Source organism: Cervus elaphus, chromosome 22 (genome assembly GCF_910594005.1).
Source record: "Cervus elaphus chromosome 22, mCerEla1.1, whole genome shotgun sequence".
Classification (NCBI taxonomy): Eukaryota; Metazoa; Chordata; class Mammalia; order Artiodactyla; family Cervidae; genus Cervus; species Cervus elaphus.
Window position 1 is genome coordinate 16688343 of NC_057836.1, and position 19344 is coordinate 16707686.

Genomic DNA, 19344 nt, shown 5'->3' on the forward strand with positions numbered 1-19344 from the left:
TCCACTACATCATTGTAGTAGAAGTAGAAAGACAGATATTAAAGGACAAAGTCAGTTGAACTAGAGACAAATCTTGTCTTCAGTCTTGTCACCTAGTGAGTATCTCCTCCTCAGCAGGATCAGGAATTTATGGCCACAGTTTCTTGAGGAGAGGAAAACCCAGAGCACTGAGTGGAGTGCTCACTGTGTCCTGTCTCCTCCTATTTCAACCTGAGTTCCTGGCCCTCAGGATGGTGAGCAAGACCAGCAGTGTGCTGGGTGGCTGGAAGTTTTCTACAACGGGACCTGGGGCAGTGTCTGCCACAGCCCCATGGATGACATCACTGTGTCCATGATCTGCAGACAGCTTGGCTGTGGGGACAGTGGAACCCTCAGCTCTTCTGTTGCTCTTAGGGAAGGTTCTAGACCCCAGCGGGTAGATGGAATCCGGTGTCGGAAAACTAACACCTCTTTCTGGCACTGTTCTTCTGACCCTTGGAATTACAACTCTTGCTTTCCAAAGGAGGAAGCCTACATCACGTGTGCAGGTGACTTATGTCTGTTTCTGTGTCTGTCCCAACCCTGTAGGGTGTTGTTAGAGTGATTTTATATTTTCCAATCTAAGGGATGAGTTGAAATTGAGTCTACAAAATGTGCGTGTGTGTGTTTGTGTGTCTCTGTGTCTGTTTGTTTGCTTTTGTTATGGGATGTGGAGACTGATAAACAAGTAAATAAAGTTCTTTCAACTGGTGCTAAGATGCAGTGAATGTCTCAGCCCAGTAATGAGCCTCTGTTTACACCTGTTGTTTGGACTGAGCCAAGGACCTTTAGATAATATTATTTGGGGACCGGACCACCCCCAGCTGTTCCTGATCCACTGTTTCCCTGTTGTTTGCAGAAAGAAGAGCCAAGAGCTGTCCAGCTGCTGCCCCCTGCACAGGTACATCAGCCCCGCCCCTGCCCAGGGCTCCAGGGGCTCCTTCCTCCCACCAGGGGCGTCACAGGAGGGGCTGCTGCCTTTTCAGACAGAGAGAAGCTCCGGCTCAGGGGAGGAGACAGTGAGTGCTCAGGGCAGGTGGAGGTCTGGCACAGCGGCTCCTGGGGCACCGTGTGCGATGACTCCTGGAGCCTGGCAGAGGCCGAGGTGGTGTGTCAGCAGCTGGGCTGTGGCCCGGCCCTGGAAGCCGTGCGGGCCGCGGGGTTTGGCCCTGGAAATGGAAGCATCTGGCTGGACGAGGTGCGGTGCGGGGGCCGGGAGTCCTCCCTGTGGGACTGTGCTGCGGAGCCCTGGGGGCAGAGCGACTGCAAGCACGAGGAGGATGCTGGTGTGAGGTGCTCTGGTGAGTGAGGGGCTCGGGGTCCATCCTGGGTGAGCTGGGGCAGCACGGGGGTAGCAGGCTGAGCTGGGTGTGCTCGGGAGTTTGTATCCCATCCTGGTGCTGGGGCTCTGATCTAGGACAGGGGAGCTGGGAGGACTGGATACTGATGTTGTGGAGACTGAGGGGTGATTTCAGGCTCAGGAGGGGAAAATGGGCTGCCCTCTGTTTTGGCCAATCACCCTGCTCCAAACGCCTGTTTTTCTCTTTAGGTGCAAGGACAACATTGCCCCTGACTACAGCAGGTACCGTGATCCATCCACGGGCAGGGGAGAATACTCAAATACTGGGGACCTGTTCTGTGGGCTCTCTGACAGCTCAGGAGAATAAAGAGCCTGAGGAGCCCCAGCTGGTGGGGGAGCTGGGGCATTTCTTTGGGGAACTCCCCTGCCTTGGTTCCCAGGGCCAGAAGGTTCTCATACCCAGAGTCCAGGTGAGTCTGGTTCCGGTGGTGCAGATTCTAAGGTTCTCCCACCTGCCCCTGAGTGTTGCTCCTCATCAGTGAGGTGCGGGTCCCAGGACTGTTTGACGCTCTGTCTCCTGAAGCCCAAGGAGAAGAGATGAGCCGGGTCCTCAGAGGCTGTCTCTGCAGGGCAGCTCCCTGACAATCCCCGGCTCTGCCTCCCCTGGAGTGGAGTTGACTTGTCTCAGGACAAGACTCGGAGAACCCCAGTCACTGTCAGTGCACTTGGGTCTGAGGCTGGGATGCCATTGTCCGGAGCTCCCTTGAAATGCTGGCACAGGGGGTTTCTCTGTGCCTAGGACCTTCTCCAGCCCTCTTGCCTGTTCTCCTTAGGGACCAGACCAGCCTCGAATCCTCTCCCTGGCATCTTCTCCCTGCCTTGGGTCTTCTTCCTCATCCTGGGGGCCCTTCTCTTCCTGGTCCTCATCGTCCTGGTGACTCAGGTGCTCAGATGGAGAGCAGAGCGCAGAGGTGGGCTGCAGGGGGAACTGGGGACCAGGGAGCATGTGTGCAGGCAGGAGATGGGGCAGGTGTGAGGAGGGGAGCCTGGGCCCGGTCTCTGTTCTGAGTCTGCAGAACTCCATGTGCTCCGTGCTAAGCTTTAAGGGTTGAATAGACAGAGGACTGGGGTGTGAACTCTCATAAGTCATGGCCTCTCTTATGAGACCAAAAAGAGTTGGGGCTGAACTGTGGATTCAGGTCAGACAGGGGAGAAGGTGCTGAAATGGTACACGGAGTGGGAGACAATGCCAAGGTTCAGGCAGCCCCCGTGTGAGCACAGGGGAGATGAAGGGTGGGTCTGCTGGATCGGGGTGTCTGGGACAACATCTCTGACCTGCTGGGGCATCTCTTAGCCTTATCCACCTATGAAGATGCTCTTTCTGAAGCTGTGTATCAGGAGCTCGATTACCTTGTGACTCAGAAGGAGGGTCTTCTGGGCAGCCCAGGTGGGTGTCTCTGCCTGCCCTCCTGGGAACCCTGGTTGTCACCACCCACTGGCTGTGCACATCTTCTCAGCGTCAGCAGACTCCACTCGTGCCCCAGGCTCACAGAGGTGGCTCCTTCAAAGTGGCAGGATGGCCTCTCACAGCCCCGTGAGCCCCCAGCCTCTGTCTACACTGCAGGAGCCAGGCCTGTCCCTTCTCAGCCTTAACACAGGTCCAATGGGTTGGGGAGGGTCATTCTGTGTGTTGGTTTTCTCCACTTTAGGCTTCCTGTCAGATGGTGAGGACAGCCATGACTCCAGATCTGCTCCAGGTAATAGAGGTGAACCTGCTTCAGCTGAGTGTTGGGGAGGAGAGTTTTCCTCCTCATAGAGTTATATGTGTTATATGGACATTGCTCAAAATGAAATTGTTATGCCCGATGTCCGAATCCCCGAGCGGGAAGAGAGAGAAGGTTTCCAAGACAATGCAACTCGCAAAAAAGGGAAGTTTATTACTGCCTCGAGCCAGGGCTTTCTGCCACAAACATCACAGTGGTGCAGGGTCAGAAAGCGCCGAGCTCAAGCTTGTTACACAAATTTATAAGATATGCAAAAGTGGTTAGTAGCTGGCTTAAGCGGATTGGTTACATGTTTGCAAAGCAATTCTATTGGTACAGACTTTCGCGGGCTTTTTTCAAACCTGGGCGTTTGCGGGCTTTTCAGCTCTCCCTTTGTTCTTACTGGGCGCATATTGATTGGCTGGCTCCAGGTTACTTGATGGGGGTAGGGAATCTTACCATTTCGGGGGAAGCTAAAACTTAGGTCCAGGCCGCCCGTCATGGTATTAACCCTGGCAGCTTCACATTCCCCCTGTCTTGTTGTTCCTGTAGAGGAATCTTTCTCTTCATCCTGGGCTACCATCTGATATTGCTGCCTCAATACCATACTCTGAATGGTATTTAGACGTTCTTTAATAAATGACATTAGCCGGTTTAAAATACAAGGGCCAAATGTAAGTATTAATAATAGCACTATAAGCAGGCCCAGGAGGGTGGAAACTAAGGTGGTCAGCCAGGGGGAGCGTTGAAACCAAGACTCAAACCATCCCTGTTGGGCCTCCCTTTCCCTCTTTTGTTGCGCCAGCCCTTCTCTCACTTTTGCCATAGATTCTCTTACCACTCCTGTATGGTCTGCATAGAAACAACATTCTCCTCCCAGAGCCGCGCAGACCCCACCCTGTTGGAGAAAAATCAAGTCTAATCCTCTCCTATTCTGCAAGACCACCTCAGACAAGGAAGTCAGAGACTTCTCTAAGTGGCTGATTGATTCTTCTATGCGAGTTATATCTTCATCTATGGCGGCTCGTAGGGAGGAAAACACTTGGCCTTGTAGAGATAGTGAAGCTATTCCTGTCCCTGCTCCTGCCAGCCCAAGACTGAACAAGGCTGCCATGGTGATTGCACTGATTGGCTCTCTCTTTTGTCTTAGCAATTCCCGGTCCCAATGTGAGTACATAACCTCTTCAGAGTGGTATAAGATTTTTGGCATTACAGCAACCAGGACACAGAATTCTTGACTCTGGTTAAAAACCTTCACATTTAAACATGGGGTTAGCCCAGTATGTGAACAAATCCACCAACCCCCAACTTCTGGCACAATCCAATTTTTGCCGTGTAAGCGTAGGTTAATAGTCTGGGCACAGAGGGAAGTTTTATCACATGGCACTGTGGCCAAACAGAGTCCCTGTCCCCAAACTTCATTCATTGTGAGGCCAACCTTGCGTTCTTCCCATCGGCATGGGGGTGGGTTCTGGCCTGAAGATAAGTGGTAAGAGACATTGAGGCCTATGGCCTCATAGAAGGGTGGGTGAAGATTATAACAAAGCCAACAGGACTGGGTCACATTAGGGTTGGTATGGTTTAAGACCGTAAAGGCTTTATTCACTAAGGCCCATAGGGGGTCCTGAATTGCTGAGCTAATGGTAACAGCCAGAGGGCCAGGGATTTCCGTCAGTTTGCCTCTGAGGCTCGGGGTAGAGGAGATGTTAAATGTTCCCGGCAAGCTTGGTCTGAAGGTGGTTGGCTTGGGGGTCGCCTTATGCCCCTGTAATGCTTTGACCAGATTGGGACCTAAACTATGTACCTGCACCAGCTCAATAACCTGTTTAATGATTAAAAGCTCGCCTGGGTAGGGGCCGGGCCAATTTATGTGAAGCTGAAAACCCCAAGTCAGTCCTGAGGTCCAGCGGTTTTCTTTTTTCGCCCGTTCCTGGTTAAATTGTACTCGTACCTGAGGCCCCTGGTGTCTACGGTCCTTGAAGGTGAAGCTAACTAGATCTCTGTTTCCGACATCCCACCTCTGGGGTCCATCACAAGAGGTTACACAACTCCAGCTCCTGCAATAATAGCTTTCTATGCCACCACAGGTTTTCCAGTTATTTCTTACATAGCCCGGGCAAGCCCAAAACCCCAACCTATGGTTTTTTATCCCATCCCTATAGTACTTATCATAGAGACCGTCCTGCTTTGCGAAGAGGCTTGAGAGGTCGAAGTTCAGGTCCGGCCACCAGGTGTTTGGAGGGTGGGTTCCTGAGGTCTCATTGAGCAGCTCATGAGTTTGCCCGTCGTTGAGTTCCCATGTGATCTTAGCAGGTTGATGGGGGTTATGACTGGTCGCTCCTGGGTCGATGAGAGCTGCCATCAGCAGGAGAATTAGGAGGCCTCCCGGCGGACGAGTTTCAGTTTCAAAGGATTTGACGGGTGAGGACTCGCCTTCCATTCTGCTCGCGCTTTTTCCTGTTCTTCCGATGTGGCTTGCCACACGTGATTGCAGTGAACCCAGGGTCCAATCCCGTCAACCTTGACAGCAGTAGGAGTGGTAAGAAGAACAGCATAAAGGCCTTTCCATCTAGGTTCTAATGCTTTAGATTGGTGTCATTTTACCCAAACCCAATCACCTGGGCCAATATTATGTGAGGGGAGGGCCCTCTTGTTTTGGCCCTCGTGTATCTCTCGAATCAATTTCCAAACATGGTTATGCACCTTACTTAATGCCATCAGAGTTTGCTGGAATTTTCCCAAAGTAGGGGGTGGCAGACATTTTCCTTCGAAAATAGGATACACAGGAGGGGGTCTTCCATACAGAATCTCAAAAGGAGTAAGATTCAGCTTATAAGGGGTGTTACGTGCCCGAAAGAGTGCAAAGGGGAAGAGGGTCACCCAGTCCCCGCCAGTCTCTATTGCCAACTTTGTCAAAGTTTCTTTTAGGGTCCGATTCATTCTCTCAACCTGTCCTGAGCTCTGGGGATTATATTCGCAATGTAACTTCCATTTCGTCCCCAGAGCTTGGGCCAGCCCTTGTACAATCTGGCTCACAAAGGCAGGTCCGTTATCAGAGCCCATAGTCACTGGCAGCCCATACCTAGGCACTATCTCCTCTAAGATCTTTTTAGCAACCACTATTGCTGTCTCTCCCTTAGTGGGGAAAGCTTCCACCCACCCCAAGAAGGTATCTACCAGAACCAACAGATAGCGGTACCCGTACTTGCCTGGCCTTACCTCAGTGAAATCTATCTCCCAATGCTGCCCTGGCTTTTCCCCTCGGTACCTCGTTCCCGAGTGCTGCTTCTTCTCTGCCCTCATCAGCTGGCACGCTTTGCAGGCTTGAATTATCTCTCGTACAGTTGCATTTTGTCGAGGGAACCTCAGGCAGGCCGTCTGGAGAAGTGTTAGGGTCTTTTTTTCTCGCTGGTGTGTAGTTGTGTGCAGGTGTTCACACAGGTGACAACCCAGGGTGGCAGGCAATATCAGGTTGTTGTTTTGGTCTCGGTACCATCCATCTTGGTCATCTTTCTGGAGGGTGGTATCCTTGTTGATCCAGGCGAGATCAGGGAGGGAATATTCGGGAACTGGTGGCAAGGTCCCCATACCAGGAGGTGGAAGTCCCACGGCTAATATGGGGGCAGCATAGTCCCTGCTAGCCGCTTCTCGAGCGGCCGCATCAGCAGCACGATTGCCCCGCGCCTTAGGGTCTTCTCCCTTCTGGTGACCGGGGACATGTACTATAGCTACTGCCCGGGGTAGTTGGACAGCTTCCAGGAGCCTGCGAATCTCAGGCAGATTTTTGACCTCTTTTCCCTCAGCTGTCCGAAATCCCCTTTCTTGGTATATGGGACCTTGAATATGGGCAGTGCTGAAAGCATATCGGCTGTCAGTAAAAATGGTGACTCTCTTCCCTTTGGCTTGCTCCAGAGCCCGTATTAGGGCAATCAATTCTGCTTTTTGTGCAGAAGTGTTTGGGGGTAGTGTCTCAGCCCATATCGTCTGCCCTGAATCATCAACTATGGCGGCTCCCGCCTTCCTTTGCCCATCTTTTACATAGCTGCTCCCATCGGTGAACCATACTAGCTCACTGTTGCTTAGGGGTACATCAGTTAAGTCTTTTCGTGCCACCAGGGCCTCAGCCAGTATCTCACTGCAATCATGGAGAGGGCTGTCCTTCTCTGGGTTGGGTAGGAGCGTGGCCGGATTTAGGAAGCAAGGGGTCTGAAAACGCACCTGTGGGGCATCGAGCAGCAAGGCCTGGTAGTGTGTCAAGTGGGCATTGGAGATCCACTTACCCGGCGGCTGCTTTAAAATCCCTTCTACGGCGTGGGGGGTGTAAACCGAGAGTTGCTGTCCATACGTCAACTTGTCAGCATCGCAGACGAGGAGGGCTGTAGTTGCAATGATGCGAAGGCAAGGGGGCCACCCAGCGGCCACCGGGTCTAATCGCTTCGAAAGGTATGCTACCAGCCGCTTCCATGGTCCCCATTGTTGAGTCAAGACCCCCTTTCCTATTCCTTGCTTTTCATCTACAAACAGCTGGAATGGCTTATTTGGGTTAGGCAGGGCAAGGGCTGGGGCTTCTAGTAGGGCCCGTCTGAGTGTCTGGAAAGCCTGTTTCATTGGCTCAGTCCAAGTCCAGTTTGGGGTCTCTTTACTTCCCTCATATAAGGGCCGGGCCTTCTCAGCAAACCCCATAATCCACAGTCTGCAATATCCAACAGTCCCCAGAAACTCTCTCACCTGGCGGGGGTTTTTGGGCTCTGGTATCTGCAATATTGTTTCTTTCATGGCCTGGGTTAGCCACCTTTGCCCCTGCCTGATCTTATACCCCAAATAGGTGACCTCTTGCCGGGCTATTTGTGCCTTCTTTGCACTAGCACGATACCCCAAGATGCCTAGGGTCTGTAATAGGTCCCCGGTGGCACAGCTGCAAGCTTCCTCTGTGGTTCCAGCCAACATAAGGTCATCCACATATTGCAGCAGGATGACCTCTGGGTGGCAAGCCCGATATTCGTAGAGGTCCTTACTCAGAGCCTCATTAAACAAGGTAGGGGAGTTCTTGAACCCCTGTGGGAGGCGGGTCCAAGGTAGTTGTACTACCGGTTGGCCCTCCCCCTCAGTCCACTCAAAGGCAAATATCTCCTGGCTCTGGACTGCCAGGGGTAGGCTGAAAAAGGCATCCTTCAAGTCCAGCACGGTATACCAAGTGTACTCAGGCAGTAAACTGCTCAGGAGGGTATACGGGTTAGGGACATTTGGGTGTATGTCACTCACCCGTTTGTTGACTTCTCACAGGTCTTGGACAGGTCTGTAATCTGTCTCCCCTGGCTTCTTCACCGGCAGTAAGGGGGTGTTCCAAGGGGATTGGCATCGCCTGAGAATTCCGGCCTCCATGAGCCGTCGAATGTGGGGAGTGATCCCCCGCCGAGCTTCTTGGCTCATAGGGTACTGTCTCACCCTCACAGGAACTGCCTCGGCCTTTAGCTTGATGACAACCAGATGTCTCTGTTTGGCTAGTCCCATTCCTGCTGTTTCTGCCCAGGCCAATGGGTATTTATGGACCCACGGTTGTACATCTAGTGCTATGGTCTCTGAGGGCTTAGGTGCAAAAAGTCTGTATTCATCTCTTAAGGCTAGGGACAAGACATGTATCGGTTGTCCAAGTCCCTCGGTGACTGACATTCCCCCGGGGTCAAAATGGATCTGAGCATTAACTTTAGTCAACAAGTCTCTTCCAAGTAGAGGGGCTGGGCATTCTGGTATCACCAAAAACGAATGGGACACCTGGTGGGTCCCCAAATTTACTTTCCATTCTGTGGTCCAACAATATCTTTTTGTCCCCGTGGCTCCTTGCACTAAGCTGGTTTTCTTAGACATTGGTCCCAGTTTTTTATTTAAAACAGAGTGTTGGGCGCCAGTATCTATCATGAAGCCAACGGGTTTCCCCTCCACATGTATGGTTACCCAGGACTCGGGGAGGGGTGCCGAGTCTCGACTCCCCTAGTCACTGTCTTCCCCCGCATATAGAACTCGAGTTCCAGGGGGGATTTTCTCTCTCTGGGTCATTCCTCTCCTTGAGTCCCTCTTAGGGCACTCGTTTTTCCAGTGCCCCTGTTCTTTGCAGTAGGCGCACTGATCCTTCTTTAGGGCCTGCCTTTTTGGTTTTTCTTTTTCTCCTGTCCGGGGGTCTCAAGGTTCCCTCAATTCTGTTCCGGCCTTTATCCCCGCAAAAAGAATCTGGGCTAGCTCCTTCTGGTTCTTCTGGTTTTCCCTCGCCCTATGTTCCCTATCTTCTTTCCTGATCTTCTCCGCTAATTCCCTTTCCTCCCGCCGAATTCGCTCTTCCCTTTCTTCTGGGGTCTCCCTATTATTAAATACCTTTTCAGCTACTTTCAGTAAATCCTGTATTGTCTGTTCTCCCAATCCCTCTACTTTTGTAATTTCTTCCTAATATCTGGGGCTGCCTGATTTACAAACGCTAACAGAACTGCAGCGCGTGACTCCTCAGCCTGGGGGTCCTTAGGTGTATATTGCCTGAAAGCTTCCATCAGCCTCTCTAGGAAGGCTGCCGGGCTTTCAGTGGGCTCTTGCCTTACTAAATTTACCTTTGCCAGATTTGTCGGCTTTCTTGCTGCAGCCCGCAGGCCAGCCATTAGAGTCTGGCGGTACACTCGGAGACACTCCCTACCTTCCACCCGCTCAAAATCCCAGTTAGGCCGCAACAGAGGAAACCCCTCGTCCACAAGCTGAGGCTGGGCGGTTGGCCTCCCGTCGACCCCTGGGACCCGTTTCCGTGCCTCTGCCAGAATTCGCTCCCGTTCTTCCGTGGTGAAGAGCACCTGCAACAGCTGCTGACAATCATCCCAGGTGGGATTATGAGTGAACAAAATGGAATCTAAGAGGTCAATGAGGCCTTGGGGTTTCTCTGAGAAAGGAGGGTTTTGGGTCTTCCAATTGTACAGGTCACTCGTGGAAAAGGACCAGTACTGATAGGTTCGCTCTCCATCCGGGTTAGTTGGTCCCACTCGGACGGGGAGCGCCTGAACAGTGGATGAAGGTAACTCTGGGTCCCCAGGGTCTTGCTTACCCCTATCTCCCTTAGTTTTCCCCCGGGTCCCCAATGCGGGTCCCCCCTCACGGTCGGTTCCCGTTGGCCCTCTTAATCCTCTCGGTTCACCTGTGGGAGCTTCTCTCCTCGGAGGGGATTGCAAGGAGGGCACATATGGCGGAGGCCTTATCTCTGTTTCTAGATCTATCAGGTTTGGATAAGATGATTCCTGAAGGACTGGTTTTGGGTCCTCTTTCTTTTTGGTTTCCTCTGGGGGGGGTCTCCATCACCAGGACCTGTGAATTGGAGGAACTAGGAAGTTTGTGAACAAAAGGTTTTAACCATTTAGGCGGATTTTCCACTAGATCCTGCCAGACCATGACATAGGGGACCTGACTCGGATGGCCCCAGGGATCAGGAGCCATAATCTTCTCCTTCACAGCCTGTATGATGGACAGTTGAAAGGTGCCTTCCGGAGGCCATCCAACCTGAAAGGCGGGCCACTATGCAGAACAAAAAGTTATTAATTTACTTTTCTTGACTAGCAAAGACAAGTTATGGGCCCTGGCCCTGACATCCGAAAAATGGTCAGTCATGAGAGAAAGTGGGGTAGATTCTCCCTGCCCCATGGTCAAAGAATAAATGGTATGGAAGAGAGAGAGGAAGTCACTGAGAACGACCACCAAAAATCCTACCGGGAGTGGTGGCGGCCAAGAGGTTGGGCTTATGGTATGCTTTTGGAACTGTTTATGTGCCTGCGTCGTTGCACGGAAGTTTTCTTGCTGGGGGCGGGCACCCTAGGGGTTTCTAGCCCGTTCCGTGACCCCCTTATCCTCTCATGGGAGTCTTCAAGTGGCAGGCGCCCTAATGGCCTTTAAGTGCCTGACCCGTGCCCACAAGAAGAATTTTAGGCCACGTCCTCAGTTAGGGATGTTAAAGGAGAGTTTCACCTGTTCGGGCTCTAGTTACTGAGGCTCACTTATTGTAGGGCCTTCAGAGTCCGCCAGAGTGTAGCCCTGGCCAGGACTCATCAATTGCCCCCACAACCGTTCGCCTGTTCACTGAAACTCCCGAAAAGAAAAGGAGTTGAGGGCAGATCAGAGAAGAAGAGAAGGAGAATAAGTCAGAAGTGAGAAAGAACGATGCACCAGAAGAGAACGAGACTAGAGACAATGCCGGCACACACAAAAACACGGAGAGCCAAAGACAAACACATGGACAAACAAACGTTGGCTGACGACACAGCGCTGGGTTTTCGGGCCCCCTGAATTTTCTTGCCTCCCGGTAGCAGATTCACCTTACCGAATGGCGTCCGCTGTTCACCAGACTCGGGGTCGGGAGAGGAACTTTCCTTCCCGTGGAGTCGGCTGCCTCCCAGTGCGTCCGCTGGCCTCGGCCTTATGCCGGCTGGCCCCCCCCTTTATAGAAAGGCTTCCTTCTGCGCCAGATACCTTCCTGCTTCCCAGCAGGGCCTTGGATTTACTCTGGACTTTCCTGAGCACCGGTGTTATTATTTATCCTTCCCATTTGTCCCATAAGCGTTCTCTTCTTCCTATCAAGGGATCCCGGACGAACCCCCAAATGTTATGCCCGATGTCCGAATCCCCGAGCGGGAAGAGAGAGAAGGTTTCCAAGACAATGCAACTCGCAAAAAAGGGAAGTTTATTACTGTCTCGAGCCAGGGCTTTCTGCCACAAACATCACAGTGGTGCAGGGTCAGAAAGCGCCGAGCTCAAGCTTGTTACACAAATTTATAAAATATGCAAAAGCGGTTAGTAGCTGGCTTAAGCAGATTGGTTACATGTTTGCAAAGCATTTCTATTGGTACAGACTTTCGCGGGCTTTTTTCAAACCTGGGCGTTTGCGGGCTTTTCAGCTCTCCCTTTGTTCTTATTGGGCGCATATTGATTGGCTGGCTCCAGGTTACCTGATGGGGGTAGGGAATCTTACCATTTCGGGGGAAGCTAAAACTTAGGTCCAGGCCGCCCGTCATGGTATTAACCCTGGCAGCCTCACAGAAATATTCTGAATAAAGTAGCTTTTTTTGCTTTGTTAATAGTCACCAAGTTCCATGTCAAATGCTTTTAGAGGATTGGTCCTCAAACACCATTTTCCTCAAAGGAAATACAAGATGAGTGCACTGCCCTGTTTTCTCACCTTCTTCAAAGGCTAATGAGGGCATGAATTTGCCTGGGATCACAGATGCTCCAGGTCACTCTTAGAAAAAGCATCTAAAATTGGTCCACATTCACATCCTCCTTCCTAGCAAGATGACTTTAAAAAATTTTCTTGACCAAAAAGTATAGTCAGAACCTGGTAGAGTTATTTTATTTGGTGGGAATGCTTAAGACTTCAAGCCCTAGAGATACAGCATCTCAGTAACTCTGAAAAAACTGCTCCAAAGAGGCACAGGGGAAGTAGGCTATATACAGGTTTGCAACAAAGGGAGCAGGAAGTCTGAACATCAAAGATCAGGTATCAAGTTAAGGAATTTAGCATTGTATGTATGCGAAGATGCAAGCCTCTGGACTCACTGAATTCAATTCTTTCATATGCATACCAGCTATCTGGGGCCAATCCTGTTTCCTTGTTCACCTTTAGGAGTGGCAGATGGCTGCTTCTTGCATTCCCCCAGCTCCTCCACAATCACCATGGGGAGTGGGAGCATCCCCTGGATCAGTTTTGGGAGTCCTCATTCACAATTGGAGACCAGAAATCATTGATGGCTGGGACATTTCTTGTTTGTTGATACGGCAGGAGATATTCTCATTTCACAAACTCATGGAAAAAACCCAATCCTGAACATTCTTGTATGTTCTTCCCTGAGATGTCACATCACCTGTTTTTAACCTGTTCCTGGGCACCAGACTTGGGTGTGGGTTTCAAAGTGGGAGTTTGCTGGTGGGAGAGATTGAATACAGCTTTCCTTATCCTACCTATATTTTCATGGGCCAATTAAAACTCTAACTCTAGGTAACTACCTCTGCCTTTTCATCTCTCATTCCCTAGGTTACTTTATCTGTTTATTCCTCAAGCAGATATAGATTCCTCCTTGCTCTCCTGCCATGTCTAGTTGGTTATCAAATCCTTAGGAATCCATTCTTTCCATCCCTTCCTACTGTTTCTTCAGGACCTTGCCATTTCTTGTCTGTCCAATTATCTATCCTTCTGAGCAAATTATATCAGCTCATATTTCTCTCTAAGTTGGTGGATGGCAAATTGGTGCTCACACACACCCTGCATCCACATGGGACAGGAGGGCAAGAAAGTGGAAACTTAGGCAGAGGGGATCCAGAAGAAGGGATAGATGGGAAAATCAGGTGCGTTTGTCTATTTATGTTTCAAAGATGTGGATGGAGGGGTCTGATATGATTGAATTCTTAAAGGAAGAATTTTAGACTAATGTGCTCCTCTGAAAACATACTGTTTCAAGATTGCTTTAATCTGGTTAGTACTGAAAATGTAAACATGATCCTGCTGTGATTCTTCAGGGCAGAGAGAGCTGTCATGTAGGAGTGGCCAAGTAAAGATTATATTTCACAACACCACCGCCCCCCACCCCCCAATTCCACTGTGGACATGTGGAGAGGCTGTTCAACTAATATAAGACCTGAGAGTGATGGCCTGTTTTTTTTTTTTTTTTTCATTTATTTTTATTAGTTGGAGGGTAATTACTTTACAATATTGTAGTGGTTTTGCCATACATTGACATGAATTAGCCATGGATTTACAAGTGTTCCCCATCCTGAACCCCCTCCCACCTCCCTCCCCATCCCATCCCTCTGGGTCATGCCAGTGCACCAGCCCCGAGCACTTGTCTCATGCATCCAACCTGGACTGGCGATCTGTTTCACACTTGATAATATACATGTTTCGATGCTGTTCTCTCAGGTCATCCCACCTTTGCCTTCTCCCATAGAGTCCGAAAGTCTGTTCTATACATCTGTGTCTCTTTTTCTGCCTTGCATATAGGGTTATCGTTACCATCTTTGTAAATTCCATATATATGTGTTAGTATACTGTATTGGTGTTTATCTTTCTGGCTTACTTCACTCTGTATAATGGGCTCCAATTTTATCCATCTCATTAGAACTGATTCAAATGTATTCTTTTTAATGGCTGAGTAATATTCCATTGTGTATATGTACCACAGCTTCCTTATCCACTCGTCTGCTGACGGGCATCTAGGTTGCTTCCATGTCCTGGCTATTATAAACAGTGCTGCGATGAACATTGGGGTACATGTTGAAAGGTTACACTGACTGCAGGCGGGAAGGCTCCAGCCAGAAAATGCTGACAGAAAACTCCCCCCCACCCACCATCTCAGCCGAAAGGTTTCAGATAAGCCCGCTGCCAGGCCGACTGACAGGGACAGACATCCACCAATCAACAGCCGTTGCCAGGCAGACTGATGGACGCGAAGGCACCAAGACTCGGGCCAATGAAAAAAACCGACGCGGGACCTAGAGGTCCAATCAGCACCTTGGTCCCGCCACTTCCGTATCCGCCGGGGTATACAGGTGTTGCCCCGCCTCCCCGCAGATTGCAGACTCCGTTTTTTACTTGCTCGCGCGTGGGATCTCTGCCCGGGAGCGATTGCCCAATAAAAGCCTTTTGATACTCTGGCTCCCCTTTGTCTTGTCGCGGTTCTTACACATGTGTCTCTTTAAGTTGTGGTTTCCTCGGTGTGTATGCCTAGGAGTGGGATTGCTGGGTCATATGGCAGTTCTATTTCTAGTTTTTAAAAGAATCTCCACACTGTTCTCCATAGTGGCTGTACTAGTTTGCATTCCCACCAACAGTGTAAGAGGGTTCCCTTTTCTCCACACCCTCTCCAGCATTTGTTGCTTGTAGACTTTTGGATAGCAGCCATTCTGACTGGCATGTAATGGTACCTCATTGTGGTTTTGATTTGCATTTCTCTGATAATGAGTGATGTTGAGCATCTTTTCATGTGTTTGTTAGCCTGATGGCCTGGTTGTGAGTTGAACCCTCCCAGTTCCTGGCTGACGGCTCTGCATGGTGTCCAGGGCTCAGACCTACAGTCACGCTTGCAGTCTTCATAGTTCTAGACTGTGCTTGGGGATGGGAAGATGCCCAGGACTTCTCCCAGGGCAGCTTACATGGCTATTCACCATTGGGAAGTGATGAAGTAAATGACATATGATGAAAGAAATAAAGTAGACCCACCAAGAAGTTCAGGGAACTCCAAGAAATGCAGATAAACGATCAAATTCAGGGAAAGAACATGTGAACAAAATAAGATTTAAAAATTATTATTTATTTTATTATCGTTTTCAATTTTTGGTTTCACTGGGTCTTTGTTGACACACATGGGCTTTCTCTAGTTGGAGCAAGCAGGCACTACTCTTCTTTGTGGACGGCAGGCCTCACTCTGTGGGGGCTGCTCTTGTTGTGGAGCATAGGCTCTAGGTGCACAGGCCTCAGTAGTTGTAGCATGCTGGCTCCTATCAGCAGTTTGCGGGTCCTAGAGCACAGAGTAGTTGTGCACAGGTTCTGAGTTGCTCCGCAGAATAAATTCAGTTGTTTTTTTTTTTTCTGTACGGAGACTGAAATCATAAAAATGGAAGCAAAAAGGGAGTTTGCTGATGGTTTGTGGTTAGGATTCAATGCTTTCACTGCTGTGCCTGTATTCTATCCTGGTCAGACAACTGTGCAATGAGGCAAAAAAAGAGATTCCTCAAGCTGTGCAATGAGGCAAAAAAAGAGAGAAGGAACCAAACAGAAATTCTGTTGCTTAAGGTTACAATGAATGAAATGCAACAAAATAAAAAGTGCTACAGAGAGCATCAGCAACAGTAGAAGAATCTTTGAGGCACAAGATGAGAAAATTGAAATTAGCCAGCCAGAGGACAAAGAAGAAAAAAGAATGAAAAAGTGTGAAAGAACCTGTGCGAACTTTGGGATGACATTCACAGTAACAACCTGCCCTTTATTGGGGTCCCAGAAGGAGAAGAGAGGGAGGAAGGGACAGAGATTGTACTTAAAGAAATAATACCAGGTAAGTTACACATCTGATGAGACTTAAGCATCCAAGTTCATGTAGCTAATAGGTCACCCCTCAGAGTTCACTCAAAATGATCGTCTCCAAGACACACTGTTTATAGTCAAGACAAAGAGAGAATTTTAGAAGCATCAAGAGAAAACCAAATGCTCACAAAAAAGAAATTCCCTTATGAATATCAGTGGATTTCTCAGAAGAAAGCTATTAAACCAGGACAGAAAGGGATGATATATTCAAACTGATGAAAGTAAACCTGCCAGTCAAGAATACTTTTCTCAGGAAGGTTGTCTTTCAGAAATGAAGATGAGATAAAGACTTTCCCAAATAAACAACAGTTGAGGGAGTTCACCAACACAGGTTTGTCTTATAAGATTGCCAGAGGGAGTTCTTCAAGCTAAATGAAGGATGTTAATTATTATATGAAAGAAGTGAAATTATGCAACAGACTTGTAAATGTAAATGTGTAACCCAATACAGAATACTCTAACACTGAATATGGTAGTGTGTTAACCATTTAGCTCTAGTCTAGGGGAAGTATTAAAATAACTATAGAGAAAAATATTTTGTTAGTGATATGCAATATAAAGAGAGGCAAATTCTGACATCAAAAACAGAAAGTATAGGGAGTGGATCAAAAGGTAGAGCTTTTGTATGTGATTGAAATTAATTTGTTATCAGTGTAATAGAGACTACTATGTCTATAAGATGTTATATGTGAGCCAAGAGGCAACAAAAATGTGAAAACCTACAGTAGATTCACAAAAAGTAAAGAGAAAAAATATCAAAGCACATCATTATCCAAAATCATCCGTTCACAGTTCTAACTGTTGGACGGAACAGTCGAGTTGTCCTGGTCTCTACAGCATCCTTAAAGATCAGCCCCAGAGGACTCTCCTTTCACAAAATAAAAGACTAATTAGTCTGTTTGTTTTTATAAGCTAAAGAACTCTTTCTGCACCTCATCTCCTTCCTTATATCATATAGATGGTGCAGCTGTACTTTTTTAACTGCAAATTTTCATCCTGTGATATTCTTGTGTGGTTTTAATTGCAAAACTGCCAAATCATAAATCATCCCAATACCCTGTCTCCTCTGTTGGGTCTGACTAAGACTTAATAAGAAGCCACATGTGAGTGCATTGTGGTTTGTCTTGTGTATCCTTAGAGATAGAGATTTGCAGAGTTCGTTGTGATGTATCTGATGGTGATGTGTGCCTTCTTTTTGAAAATCAAATTTTGCCTTGTTAATTGCTGAAAGCATTTGCCTTTAAAACAAAGATATCAATTAGCTAAATGATGTCCTCAAAACTAGTTCTTTATATTTAAGATACTTTCTTTTAAAAGTCTAGCATAGTGCCGTTCAGTCATTCAATAAACATTAGCTGAGCATCTATTAACCTATAGAGAGTGGAAATACAGAGCTTATACACAGGAACAGGCCTCACTCCAATCCTGGGCCCTGGCAGGGCCTCAGCAGATGCCTGCAGCCTGTAGGAGCCTTGGATATCATGCCCAGATGTGGAAGGATTCGATGATAAGGAAAAGAGAATCTGTTCACAGACTTTTAGATGTTAAAGGAGGAATACATGTGGCTGTATTTCCAGTTTTCTTAAGCTGGTCTGCAGGCTGGACTCAGCTGCACCAAAGTTCCATGTGCAATAGAGCATCAGTTCATAGAGTTCAAGTCTGAGCAACCACTCAGCCTTTGAACTATGAGGGCCACTCCAGTGCCACTAATCTTGGGTTTAAGAGGCTTAAGAATGACCACCCACAGGAGCTCAATAGCTCTCGAGTTGGTCATTACATCAACTCTGAGCAGAAGTGGATTAATCATGAAGCTAATGAAGCTTCACTTTCACAGCCTGTCCTTACACCAGCCCCTTCCAAGTCCCATGAGGGAAGCCCTAGGGCTGTGCTCACAAGGATATAGGTTTTGAAACAGCCATTTTCTTGAGATGAGGAAAAAAATATTCAGCAAAATCATTTCTTAACCAAATGTGAAGTAGTTAATTAAGTGCATGGAGCACTAAATCCAGGAATCAAATTTGTTCAGGAAATCAAGAAAAAACTTAGGGGGCTTAGAAAGTACATGCTGCCTTCTCATTAGTACATTATTGGTGGAAGGTAAAAACAGGATCAAAGATGATGAACTGACTAACTCAGAGGAAAGAAGAGCTGTTTAAGGATGAAGGTCAAGATGCTAAGAGACAAATTCGGGAAACTGAGCCTGACTGTCAGCACAGAGTGATGTAAAGGGAACAGGAGATGCACCAGGGCGGGTGCTGTTACACGGGATTTAGATCTAGTTGTTGGTCAGTCAGAAATGGTGACTGAGAAACACCCAAATCCAAGAGAGGAAACAAGGTGAGACCTGAGGGAGCAGCTTGGGATGAAGACACAGAAGGAAGAGGAGATCCAGGAAAGTACCTGCTTCATGTGACACATTCTGTCTTCTTTTCAAGTCTTCTTTCTCCGTTGTATCCATCAGAGGAGACTCTGTTCTGCTGCTGGAAAAAAGGACCCCCAAATCTCTGTCACATACACACACATATATACACACACAGACACAAATGCACACACACACACACTCATATCGAGCACACTCATCACAACCTACAGATGTTTGTGATCAGTGAGGCTCTTGCACGTGCACCATCTGGAACACGCAGCTTCTGTGACAGGAAAAAGAGAGAGACTACAGAGTCACATTTGGGCTTTTCATGCCTCCACTCAGAAGTGACACAGGTGAAAACACTCATGTTTCATTGGCCAGAATGAGTCGCTGGGGAGTAGAAATACAGCTATTTGACGAGTATTACTGTCTATCCACATCCTTCAGTAGAATTCTTGAGAGTAGTGTTTTCAGTTTTTTCTCACCTTGGAGAAGCTTCTGAGGTACAGCTCTGTGCAGAGATTGAATGTGATCTGACCCTCCGGAGTGGGCTTGAAGGCATTTTATATTTGGCTCCTTTGGCTGGTGTGTCTCTGACTCCTTACTCCACCAAAGCCTGTGCTGAGTGGGATTAGTCAGATTTGTGTCTTCCCTGCCCCCACCACCCTTCCCCACTCAGTATCACTAACTGCGTAGTGATTTTCAGCATTTGTTCATGTGTTCATTTCTCATCCAGTATTTGTTAAACTCCTTCTATGTGCCTTCACTTGACCCTATAGAAACATTGAAGAACAACACACAATGCTTGCTC

General features: G+C 48.4%; 1 protein-coding gene, 1 long non-coding RNA gene and 1 pseudogene across 3 annotated transcripts; 1 reads left to right on the plus strand and 2 right to left on the minus strand.

The window, feature by feature from the left end:
* The window catches only part of LOC122679861, a 50387-nt pseudogene extending 47318 nt beyond the window's left edge, over positions 1 to 3069 (plus strand).
* Positions 3070 to 4499: 1430 nt separating this feature from the next.
* LOC122679937 lies at positions 4500 to 9965 on the minus strand (the record flags this gene model as incomplete). Its single annotated transcript, XM_043880795.1, is given in 5 exon segments — positions 4500 to 4557; positions 5247 to 5386; positions 5566 to 6609; positions 6691 to 9500; positions 9503 to 9965. Coding segments are annotated over 5 exon segments (4515 nt in total), but the record flags the coding sequence as incomplete, so codon positions are not given.
* A 5477-nt stretch (positions 9966 to 15442) lies between these two features.
* Positions 15443 to 18816, minus strand: LOC122679866. Of its 2 annotated transcripts, none has more exons than XR_006336563.1 (3): positions 18759 to 18816; positions 18569 to 18648; positions 15443 to 15605 (listed from the first exon to the last, which is right to left on the minus strand). It is a non-coding gene; the product is annotated as an uncharacterized LOC122679866 (long non-coding RNA). The 2 variants fall into 2 exon arrangements; XR_006336564.1 differs by having other exon boundaries at positions 15443 to 15687; positions 18759 to 18810.
* Between the last annotated feature and the right edge of the window lie 528 nt (positions 18817 to 19344).